Genomic DNA, 12,887 nt, shown 5'->3' on the forward strand with positions numbered 1-12,887 from the left:
AGGGCAGTAACCTGAGAACCGCTGGGTTACTGTACATACATGGAGCTGGAGCCTCGGCTATATCTGTCCCTGCTGGCTCCGCCCCCTATCATAGAGCAGCGAGGGGCGGGACAGAGCGGCGCCAATCATAGAGAGCTCAGGAGGAGAGAGAGTGGAAGATGCGGAAGTGCAGGTGAGAACCGGAGCCGGTGGGGCTGAGGGGAGAACAGGGGCTGGGACCGGAGGTGTCCTCCCAACGGGGGCTGCTGACCGTGTACACTGTGCGGTACCGCATATATACTGTATACACTGACCATACAATCCATATACACTGCTGTACACTATATATACTGTATACACTGACCCCCCCATATACACTGTGCTGTACACTATATACTGTATACACTGACCCCTCACCCCATATACACTGTGCTGTACACTATATATACTGTATACACTGACCCCTCACACCATATACACTGTGCTGTACACTATATATACTGTATACACTGACCCCCCCCATATACACTGTGCTGTACACTATATATACTGTATACACTGACCCCTCACACCATATACACTGTGCTGTACACTATATATACTGTATACACGACTGACCCCTCACCCCATATACACTGTGCTGTACACTATATATACTGTATACACTGACCCCTCACACCATATACACTGTGCTGTACACTATATACTGTATACACTGACCCCTCACACCATATACACTGTGCTGTACACTATATACTGTATACACTGACCCCTCACACCATATACACTGTGCTGTACACTATATATACTGTATACACTGACCCCTCACCCCATATACACTGTGCTGTACACTATATATGCTGTATACACTGACCCCCCCATATACACTGTGCTGTACACTATATATACTGTATACGCTGACCCCTCACCCCATATACACTGTGCTGTACACTATATATGCTGTATACACTGACCCCCCCATATACACCGTGCTGTACACTATATACTGTATACGCTGACACCCCCCATATACACTGTGCTGTACACTATATATGCTGTATACACTGACCCCCCCATATACACTGTGCTGTACACTATATACTGTATACGCTGACCCCTCACCCCATATACACTGTGCTGTACACTATATATACTGTATACACTGACCCCTCACCCCATATACACTGTGCTGTACACTATATACTGTATACACTGACCCCTCCCCCCATATACACTGTGCTGTACACTATATACTGTATACACTGACCCCTCCCCCCATATACACTGTGCCGTACACTATATATACTGTATACACTGACACCCCCCATATACACTGTGCTGTACACTATATATACTGTATACACTGACCCCTCCCCCCATATACACTGTGCCGTACACTATATACTGTATACACTGACACCCCCCATATACACTGGGCTGTACACTATATATACTGTATACACTGACCCCTCACACCATATACACTGTGCTGTACACTATATACTGTATACACTGACCCCTCCCCCCATATACACTGTGCTGTACACTATATATACTGTATACACTGACCCCTCACCCCATTTATACTGTGCTGTACACTATATATACTGTATACACTGACCCCTCCCCCCATATACACTGTGCTGTACACTATATACTGTATTCACCGACCCAATATACACTGTGCCGTACACTATATACTGTATACACTGACCCCTCACCCCATATACACTGTGCTGTACACTATATATACTGTATACACTGACCCCTCACACCATATACACTGTGCTGTACACTATATACTGTATACACTGACCCCCTCACACCATATACACTGTGCTGTACACCATATATACTGTATAAACTATACTCGTATTTCAGGGAAGGTTGAAGACGTAAGAATGACACAATGGACGACGCGGCGCCCTGCCTGCTCCCGGACAGCCTCCTCTACCAGATATTCCTGAACCTGGGCCCTGGTGACTTGCTGTCTGCGGGGCTGGTGTGCCGGCGCTGGTATCAGGTGTCCAGGGACGACTTCTTGTGGAAGGAGCTGTTCTACCGACATTACCAGGTGCAGCGCCAAATCCATCGCTACCCAGGTAGAGTGCACAGCGCCACCTTGTGCTCAGAGATTGATTCCAGTTAGTTATCATGTAGCAGGTGCCTTATACTCCATTCCCCTAGGGCGGCAGATACATGTGGGGTATATATGGTGGGTATTTCCCTCCCCCCTGTATAGTGTGACCGGTGCTGTTTGTGTGGCAGGTTCTGACTCGTGGTACGAGGAGTTCCAGCGTCTCTGTGATACCGTCCCCTGTGTGCAGGTGGAGCGGCTGCGGGAGCACACCGACCAGGTCCTGCACATCAGCTTCTCACACTCCGGAGAACTCTGCGCCTCCTGCTCCAAGGACTGCACGGTGAAGGTGAGGAGGAGCGCTCCGCGTACAGACCTCGCACCGCGGTACACTCTTACCTACATCTTATCATTCTCCTACAGGTATGGAACACCAGACACCCCATATCCCTCCTGCACAGCGCAAACATGAGGCCGCACCACTGGAACTACACCCAGTTCTCCCAGTTTAATTCTGATGACACGCTGCTGCTGGTGTCCGGGGTCTTTGTAGGACCCCACAACTCCTGTGCGGGAGAAATAGCCGTTTTCAGTCTCGGTAAATTTTATAGATTATATTGTAGATTTCAAATTCTGATGTGTGAAAGTATAATGTGTTTTTTATATTATCTTGGTGAAGCTGAGTGATAAGCAGTATGGCTGTCACAACAGAAAGAAAGAATACACCTTTTCCTGCAGGACTTACAGCAGCTGATAAGTACTAGAAGACTGAAGATTTTTTTAATAGAAGTAAATTACAAAACTCTGACACTTTCTGGCACCAATTGATGTGAAAGAGAAACATATTTGGTGAACAACCCCTTAAAGGTCACAATACCAGTGTCACGCTATGACCCTCAGACCCGGCACTTGATATAACACAATGTATCAAGTCTGTGTGGACTGTTCTTTTAAACTTACCCTTCACCCACAGATGGATTTAACCTTCTGTCCCGAGTGAGGAATAAACCCTACGATGTGTTTGGCTGTTGGCTCAATAACACGCACCTCATCTCCGGGAACCTGCACCGTATGGGCCGTGTCACCTCCTGCTCTGTGCTGTGGTTAAATAAGGCCTTTCAGGTAAGTACATGTAGTAACAGGGGGACATGGGCACAGCAGGCAGTGTATGTATGTGTAGTACTGGGAGGAGCGGGCAGTGTATGTATGTGTAGTACTGGGAGGAGCAGGCAGTGTATGTATGTGTAGTACTGGGAGGAGCGGGCAGTGTATGTATGTGTAGTACTGGGAGGAGCGGGCAGTGTATGTATGTGTAGTACTGGGAGGAGCGGACAGTATGTATGTGTAGTACTGGGAGGAGCGGGCACTGTATGTGTAGTACTGGGAGGAGCGGGCAGTGTATGTATGTGTAGTACTGGGAGGAGCGGACAGTATGTATGTGTAGTACTGGGAGGAGCAGACAGTGTATGTATGTGTAGTACTGGGAGGAGCGGACAGTATGTATGTGTAGTACTGGGAGGAGCGGGCAGTGTATGTGTAGTACTGGGAGGAGCGGGCAGTGTATGTATGTGTAGTACTGGGAGGAGCAGGCACTGTATGTATGTGTAGTACTGGGAGGAGCGGGCAGTGTATGTATGTGTAGTACTGGGAGGAGCGGACAGTATGTATGTGTAGTACTGGGAGGAGCGGGCAGTGTATGTATGTGTAGTACTGGGAGGAGCGGGCACTGTATGTGTAGTACTGGGAGGAGCGGGCAGTGTATGTATGTGTAGTACTGGGAGGAGCGGACAGTATGTATGTGTAGTACTGGGAGGAGCAGACAGTGTATGTATGTGTAGTACTGGGAGGAGCGGACAGTATGTATGTGTAGTACTGGGAGGAGCGGGCAGTGTATGTATGTGTAGTACTGGGAGGAGCGGGCAGTGTATGTATGTGTAGTACTGGGAGGAGCGGGCAGTGTATGTATGTGTAGTACTGGGAGGAGCGGACAGTATGTATGTGTAGTACTGGGAGGAGCGGGCACTGTATGTATGTGTAGTACTGGGAGGAGCGGGCAGTGTATGTATGTGTAGTACTGGGAGGAGCGGGCACTGTATGTATGTGTAGTACTGGGAGGAGCGGGCAGTGTATGTATGTGTAGTACTGGGAGGAGCGGGCAGTGTATGTATGTGTAGTACTGGGAGGAGCGGGCAGTGTATGTATGTGTAGTACTGGGAGGAGCGGGCAGTGTATGTATGTGTAGTACTGGGAGGAGCGGGCAGTGTATGTATGTGTAGTACTGGGAGGAGCGGGCAGTGTATGTATGTGTAGTACTGGGAGGAGCGGGCAGTGTATGTATGTGTAGTACTGGGAGGAGCGGGCAGTGTATGTATGTGTAGTACTGGGAGGAGCGGGCAGTGTATGTATGTGTAGTACTGGGAGGAGCGGGCAGTGTATGTATGTGTAGTACTGGGAGGAGCGGACAGTATGTATGTGTAGTACTGGGAGGAGCGGGCAGTGTATGTATGTGTAGTACTGGGAGGAGCGGGCACTGTATGTGTAGTACTGGGAGGAGCGGGCACTGTATGTATGTGTAGTACTGGGAGGAGCGGGCAGTGTATGTATGTGTAGTACTGGGAGGAGCGGGCAGTGTATGTATGTGTAGTACTGGGAGGAGCGGGCAGTGTATGTGTAGTACTGGGAGGAGCGGGCAGTGTATGTGTAGTACTGGGAGGAGCGGGCAGTGTATGTATGTGTAGTACTGGGAGGAGCGGACAGTATGTATGTGTAGTACTGGGAGGAGCAGACAGTGTATGTATGTGTAGTACTGGGAGGAGCGGGCAGTGTATGTGTAGTACTGGGAGGAGCGGGCAGTGTATGTGTAGTACTGGGAGGAGCGGGCAGTGTATGTATGTGTAGTACTGGGAGGAGCGGGCAGTGTATGTATGTGTAGTACTGGGAGGAGCGGACAGTATGTATGTGTAGTACTGGGAGGAGCGGACAGTATGTATGTGTAGTACTGGGAGGAGCGGGCAGTATGTATGTGTAGTACTGGGAGGAGCGGGCACTGTATGTGTAGTACTGGGAGAAGCGGGCAGTGTATGTATGTGTAGTACTGGGAGGAGCGGACAGTATGTATGTGTAGTACTGGGAGGAGCGGGCAGTGTATGTATGTGTAGTACTGGGAGGAGCGGGCAGTGTATGTATGTGTAGTACTGGGAGGAGCAGGCACTGTATGTATGTGTAGTACTGGGAGGAGCGGGCAGTGTATGTATGTGTAGTACTGGGAGGAGCGTGCAGTGTATGTATGTGTAGTACTGGGAGGAGCAGGCAGTGTATGTATGTGTAGTACTGGGAGGAGCGGGCAGTGTATGTATGTGTAGTACTGGGAGGAGCGGGCAGTGTATGTGTAGTACTGGGAGGAGCGGGCAGTGTATGTATGTGTAGTACTGGGAGGAGCGGGCAGTGTATGTATGTGTAGTACTGGGAGGAGCGGGCAGTGTATGTGTAGTACTGGGAGGAGCGGGCACTGTATGTATGTGTAGTACTGGGAGGAGCGGGCACTGTATGTGTAGTACTGGGAGGAGCGGGCACTGTATGTATGTGTAGTACTGGGAGGAGCGGGCACTGTATGTGTAGTACTGGGAGGAGCGGGCACTGTATGTGTAGTACTGGGAGGAGCGGGCAGTGTATGTATGTGTAGTACTGGGAGGAGCGGGCACTGTATGTATGTGTAGTACTGGGAGGAGCGGGCACTGTATGTATGTGTAGTACTGGGAGGAGCGGGCACTGTATGTATGTGTAGTACTGGGAGGAGCGGGCACTGTATGTATGTGTAGTACTGGGAGGAGCGGGCACTGTATGTATGTGTAGTACTGGGAGGAGCGGGCACTGTATGTGTAGTACTGGGAGGAGCGGGCAGTGTATGTGTAGTACTGGGAGGAGCGGGCAGTGTATGTATGTGTAGTACTGGGAGGAGCGGGCACTGTATGTGTAGTACTGGGAGGAGCGGGCAGTGTATGTATGTGTAGTACTGGGAGGAGCGGGCACTGTATGTGTAGTACTGGGAGGAGCGGGCAGTGTATGTATGTGTAGTACTGGGAGGAGCAGACAGTGTATGTATGTGTAGTACTGGGAGGAGCGGGCAGTGTATGTATGTGTAGTACTGGGAGGAGCGGGCAGTGTATGTATGTGTAGTACTGGGAGGAGCGGGCAGTATGTATGTGTAGTACTGGGAGGAGCGGGCAGTGTATGTATGTGTAGTACTGGGAGGAGCAGGCAGTGTATGTATGTGTAGTACTGGGAGGAGCGGGCAGTGTATGTATGTGTAGTACTGGGAGGAGCGGGCAGTATGTATGTGTAGTACTGGGAGGAGCGGGCACTGTATGTGTAGTACTGGGAGGAGCAGGCAGTGTATGTATGTGTAGTACTGGGAGGAGCGGGCAGTGTATGTATGTGTAGTACTGGGAGGAGCGGGCAGTGTATGTATGTGTAGTACTGGGAGGAGCGGGCAGTGTATGTATGTGTAGTACTGGGAGGAGCGTGCAGTGTATGTATGTGTAGTACTGGGAGGAGCGGGCAGTGTATGTATGTGTAGTACTGGGAGGAGCGGGCAGTGTATGTATGTGTAGTACTGGGAGGAGCGGGCAGTGTATGTATGTGTAGTACTGGGAGGAGCGGGCAGTGTATGTATGTGTAGTACTGGGAGGAGCGGGCAGTGTATGTGTAGTACTGGGAGGAGCGGGCAGTGTGAATTATGACTGATCACATGGCCTCTATTTCCAGGACGTGGAGTCAGAGAACCTCAATGTGGTGAAGCGACTCTTTAAAATTCAGAACCTGAACGCCAGCACTATCCGTATGGTGATGGTGGCCGACTCCCCAGATCTACTGACGGAGGCTGGAGATAAAGTGGAGGACATTGATCAAAGCCCCCCGCATCCAAGGGAGGAAGAGGACAGCGCTGAGGAAGAGGAAGGTGGTGCGGAGGACGAGAGAGAAAGGGACATTGTAGAGGAGGATGCTCAGATAGCAGCCGCCCTTCAATTCTTTATGAATGACCATATCCAGGAACAGCAGGAGGCGCCACCACCTCCACTATCTGAGGAGCAGTTTGAGACTAAGGTGGCCCAGTGGTATGCAAAATACAGGACAAAGCAACCGGATGGACCTCACACCGAGGAGGGGAGCAAGAAGTATCTCATCTTCACCACCGGCTCTCTGACCTACTCCCCCCATCAGATAGGTATGTTGTCTATACCTTACTGTTATGTGCTTGTAGTAATGATCTTCTACCACTAGGTGTCACTGCTGTACAGATATTGATTCCATGATATAATCACATTGTGTTTTTCCCCTTATTACAGGGATTAAGCAGCTTCTTCCCCACCAGATGACGACAGAGGGGCCGGTGCTGGGCGAGGAGCGCGGTCCCAACGAGTTCTTTGATTCCCTCGACCATGTAATTAACATTCACGGTCACATTATAGGCATGGGTCTGTCTCCGGATCACAGGTGAGAGCAGGATCCGTGGTTATTAAGTGGATCCAGAGTGTAATTCTTCTGGGGGGGGGAGCTAAAGCTTTGGTTGTTCAGATATGATGGGAATTGTAGTTTTGCAACAGCTGGAGAGCCAAAGCTTCCCCATCTCTGTACTATGTTATCTCCAGCTGTTGCAGAATTACAAATCCCAGCATGCCCAGTGATTTGTAGTTTAGCTGGAGACCTCTGGTCTTTCATAGATTATAGCAGATCATGTGGTTGCTCTTTGTAGGTATCTGTATGTGAATAGCCGCTCCTGGCCTAAGGACTGTGTGGTGTCTGATCCCATGTATCCACCGCCCATTGCTGAGGAAATAGAGCTTCGCGTCTTTGACCTAAAGACCCTGCGGGAGGTGAAGGACCCTCTGAGAGCCCACCGAGCATACACCCCAAACAATGAGTGCTTCTTCATCTTCCTAGATGTCAGCCAGGACTTTGTGGCCAGGTGGGTGCACAACTGTTATGACATCACATAGATGTTCGCATAGTTTATAATGTTAACCGGCTGTTGCACAACTACACATCCCAGCAACTCCAGGAGTTGTGGTGTTGCTGCAGCTGGAGAGCCAGAGGTTTGGGGACTCTGATCTATAGAGGTTTGTGCTCAGGCTTTAGTCTGGAAAATTTCCACCTTGAAATGAGTTCCTGCTAGAGCGCTGCGGACGGTGAGAGAACGCAGAGATCAGGGTTAGTGGAGCAGAATCCTTTATTGTATGTAACAGGCTGAATAGCTCACAGCGCACTACTAAGAAGTCTGAAGTCTCGTCCAGACTGATCTCATATACAGTGGTGCCTTGGATTAGGAGCATAATTCGTTCCGGGACGGCGCTTGTAATCCAAATCCACTCTTAAACCAAAGCAAATTTTCCCATAAGAAATCATAGAAATGCAGACAATTGGTTCCACACCCCAAATATAATGATTTATTATTCTGAATAAGATGTAAAACAGATGAAACATTCAGAAACAGCAGAATCTGTGATATTATAAGTTACTGTACAGGAATGGAGAGGATGGGAAACACAAGGGCGGACAGAGACTGCAGGGAGCAGGAAGGAATAAGCAGGACAGATGTGGGCACATACATGCAGCACTCTCTGTCCAGGGAGAGAGGGGTTACAGCTATGGAGAGATTACCTCCACTGTCCTGTCCCCTGATGTAAGCCCCAGTCTGAAGTGGATCTGCTATGATTTGGAAGGTGAAGGAGACTTCCTGGGTCAGAGTACAGGGCTGTAGACCCCGCTATGCAGACCATGCCCCTCCCCCACCAAAGCAATGCTCTTAAATCACAATTTTGAAAAACTGTGAGCTCTTATACCAAAACGCTCTTAAACCAAGTTACTCTTAAACCAAGTTACCACTGTATGTCTATAGATAGTTGTGGTTATATGAGGAAATCTTGCACTGACACTAGGGGAGCTCCCACCATATACATGTTACTGAGCACACTAGGAGCTGTATAGATACAGGCTGAGAGCGCCCTCTACCTGCAGGTGCCTGTATCTACCAGTACAATAGGTTTATCCATCCTTTTTACCCATCACTGCAAATAACTTTTGCCATGTCAAAAATTATTGATCACAGTGGGTCTCACTGCTGGGACCGGGAGATATAGCTGGGGAGAGGACGTGGCAGCACAGTTCACGTCCCTGGCCGTTAGTGTAACTCTATGAGACTACATTGACAGAATTAGGAGCTGGCTGGTGAGGGAACTGTGCGGTCCTCTGCCCAGCTGTATCTCCTGATCAGAATGAGACCCACTGTGATCAATAACTTTTGACATGTAGTGACAGTGCCCATGTAGCCCTTCTTTATATAGAGACTTGTTTGCTCACTTCCACCATGTTACGGATTACACTCTGATCCGCGGCTGATTCTCTCTTTCTTGTTTTAGTGGGGCGGAGGATCGCTGTGGCTACATCTGGGACCGCCATTATAACGCCTGCCTGGCCACCCTGCCGCACGATGATGTGGTCAACTCTGTGGCTTTCTGCCCTGTAGATCAGGAGCTTCTGCTGACCGCCAGCGATGACTGCACCATCAAAGTGTGGCGCTCCAGGCGCTCGCTCCGCAGCCCCCGGGACTTGCTGAAGTCTTTGCAGTGGTCTGCCTTCTATGACACTTGACACTTCTGCTCTGTCCTCCGTTAACGGACTATAGAGGTATGGCCATGGCCGCAGCTGCTGGGACTCAAGACTGTCAGTAAAGACGCTGGTTGTGGCGATGCGGAGGACACCGTGCCGAGACATCACATTTCAGGAATGACACAGTCCTATTTCCTCCATTTGGGGTGAACTAGAACAGTAGGGTAAGATCCGTGTAATATTAAGCAACAAGACCATAAAGTGGTAATTTCTGACCTGTGGCCCTACATCTGATGCAAAACTTCCAACATGGGCCAGAGACCACTGCCAGGAAAGGGTTATAGAAAAACATAGCAGATTTCTTCCAGAAATTAGGGTGTGGTACGGCAGCCGGTTCAGAAAAGTGACTTTAAAGGGGTTATCCAGCGCTACAAAAACACATGGCCACTTTTTCCCCACTCTTGTCCTCCAGGTCAGGTCTGGTTTGCAATTAAGCTCCATTTACTTCAATGGAACTGAGTTTCAAACACCACCCAATGTGGAAACCAGAGTGGTGCAAAAGTGGCCATGTTTTTGTAGCACTGGATAACCCCTTTAAGTTAGTTGTAATACCACACACACCCTGAGGACAGGAGTGGTGCTGTTTTTGTAAGTAATCAGCTATGTTTGTTTAATCCTGGATAATCCCTTTAAACATTACCCTCTGGACAGATAAGCATTGGATTGGCGGTCTGACATGATTCTTTAAATGACAAGAGTGACAACCAGCCAGTCGTCCCTTCATGTGTTATGGGGCTGACAGCAGAGTACAGTGCTTGACACCGTCAGCCCAGCATGTGCACTACCACTCCATGTGCCGAGGGGAAAAGCAACCCCCATTCAATCAATGGGATCCCAGACCCCTTATGAATCCAGACACGTGTCCTTTGGATAACCACAGGTCAGATACAGTGAAACACTGTAAAAATCCAGACCAGATTTTTTGCCCTCTATATATAATGCATACAAGCCATTTTCTTTGAGAAGACCATGCCTATTGTAGAGTGATTTTTAATGCAGTTTTGGGTGGTCTCCTGAAGGAGGGGTCACTGTACATTGTCTTTTAATTCCTCATCATTTGCAAGGTACTGGCTTGCTGTCAGTGCATGAGGACTGGTTACATTTTACAGTACACTGCTAGTCCAGTCAACGCTCTGTGAGCGAAATACAGCAACAAAGCTCACTTGTTGTTACAATGTGTCAGTCCAGGCTGTTTAGTTCACAGAGCGTTGTTTAGATTGGGTGTTTTCATTCACTGACTGCAAGTAAGATATCTTTACTATGGAGAAGAAGGGAAATGTAAAGTCTATTAGAAAGTTGTAGAGTTTAAATATTACATTTCATATAAAACAGGAACCCCCCTTTAAGGAGCCATAGTATACAGCTGTAAGTTTTTTCTCAGTTATTATCCATGGTGCAGAGGAGTAGAGTTGATGGAACCTCGGGAAATCCTAGGTTTGATCGAACTCGAGCATTCATGAACCTGCCGCATTTGAACGCTGAAGCCTTCCTGGTCCGTGGGGAAGGAGGAGAGACTGCCCGGGTACCGCCTGGAATTCCTATTACCTAGGCTGAATCCCGGAATTCTAGGCGGTACCTGAGGTTCGATCAACCCTACATAGGAGCAGAGAAACATTGGTTGCCCCCCCCCATATGATACATTGTGACGGATATTCAGTACCAGACTCATCTCTTTGTGCACATGGGGGTAGTAATGTATGTTCTGAGCCCTGGCCATGTAGTGTGTAATCTAGAAGTGTGCTGTGAGGTTCTGCAGCAGCTGGGACAGGTATTAGAGAGCCTCTTGTTATATAGCAACACATCAGCTAATCATTGGCTGTAATGGAAAAAGCAGCTTCCTGTATGAGTGATAAGAGGGCTGACAGAGGAAGAGATAAGCTGTACACGTACCGCCTATCTCTGTACAATCAGCAGGCCATGACGTCTGGAAACCATATCGTACTCGTGTTATTTGAGCACCGAGCAGTGGAACATTTCCATTGACGTGTGTTATAAACGTGTCTCCACGGATCACAGGAAGCAGCTGTCGTGTCATTGTAATTTCCACTACGAGTTGTGGGGGCGCCACATCAGTCACAGCCACGCTTCACTGGACACCCACTCAACCCCATGACCAGAACCATCGCTTGGATACTTCAGCTTTAGAACCTATAGAGCAGCTGGTAGAGAAAAACTATAACTCCCAGCATGCCTGGACAACCTTGAGTCACATGCTAGGGAACTACAACCCACAGCATGTCTAAAAACCATATTGTGCATGGAAGCTAATCTGCTCTGTGTGAATACAGTGGTAAAGGGATCACATTGTATACAGCTTTCTAATACACTAGACTTACACTTCTTTGACACATTGTTCTATAGAACCTAAGATTTTCCGCTGTTTGATCATCTCTAATCACAACATGTCTGTCATCAGTGAATGAGAACTCTGTACATAGTCTAGTAGCATCAGCACTGATCTCAGTTTGTTACAATGTGTTGGTCTGTTCAGCTCACAGAGCATTGCCTCCATTACATATAACTGTATCCACATCCCAGCTGTATGAACAAATAGGAGCGTTCTCATTCACTGACAGCAAACAGATATGTTAGAGAGGCCAAATATTCACTCTACAGACATGTTAATGGAAGATTCTGGTACCATAACATGAATCCTTAAAGGGGGTTTATAGATTAGGATGTGGTGCCTATTATTGGGATAAGTGGGAGTCGCAGACGTCAAAAATGAATGTCTCATCCATCACCGGGCTGCAGCAGCCATGATACCAATGTGGTGGGGATATTGGCGCCTAGGAAGGAAGAGTCACTAACCAGAAATCATCAGGATGCTACTGTGTTTCATAGGAAAAGTCCCTGACAGAGCCGAATGTGTATTGGTTTCTGATGTGGAAAGCACCAAAACTTTACGAAGACTTTTTTGCATTTACATGACTTCACGTTTGGTGGGAGATACCGATATAAATGTTTTATCAACAGTCACACAAGTGATGCTGCCGCCAGATCCATACAGCCACTGACTGCAACTAACCCTTCACCGGCCCTCACATTCAGTATTATGTTCTGGTTGTGTATTTAATTTATTCCATAACTCACTGATCAATAAACCAGGATTTTTATTTAATTATTGTATCTGATCCCTAAGTATCCTGCAGATCCTAGAAATACA

At 48.4% G+C, this 12,887-nt stretch overlaps 1 protein-coding gene across 3 annotated transcripts; it reads left to right on the top strand.

Moving 5' to 3' along the window:
• Positions 1–89: 89 nt before the first annotated feature.
• On the top strand, positions 90–12,849 carry FBXW5 (F-box and WD repeat domain containing 5). Of its 3 annotated transcripts, none has more exons than XM_069942791.1 (9): positions 90–172; positions 1,861–2,081; positions 2,248–2,405; positions 2,480–2,654; positions 3,030–3,178; positions 6,821–7,280; positions 7,402–7,549; positions 7,809–8,021; positions 9,472–12,849. In XM_069942791.1, exons 2-9 carry the CDS (start codon positions 1,889–1,891, stop codon positions 9,701–9,703), a joined length of 1,728 nt encoding a protein of 575 aa, XP_069798892.1. In that variant the 5' UTR covers positions 90–172; positions 1,861–1,888; the 3' UTR covers positions 9,704–12,849. The 3 variants fall into 3 exon arrangements, with proteins under 3 accessions (XP_069798892.1, XP_069798893.1, XP_069798894.1); XM_069942792.1 differs by lacking the exon at positions 90–172 and adding an exon at positions 174–260; XM_069942793.1 differs by lacking the exon at positions 90–172 and adding an exon at positions 200–265.
• Positions 12,850–12,887: the final 38 nt, after the last annotated feature.

Source organism: Dendropsophus ebraccatus, chromosome 10 (assembly GCF_027789765.1).
Source record: "Dendropsophus ebraccatus isolate aDenEbr1 chromosome 10, aDenEbr1.pat, whole genome shotgun sequence".
NCBI lineage: Eukaryota > Metazoa > Chordata > Amphibia > Anura > Hylidae > Dendropsophus > Dendropsophus ebraccatus.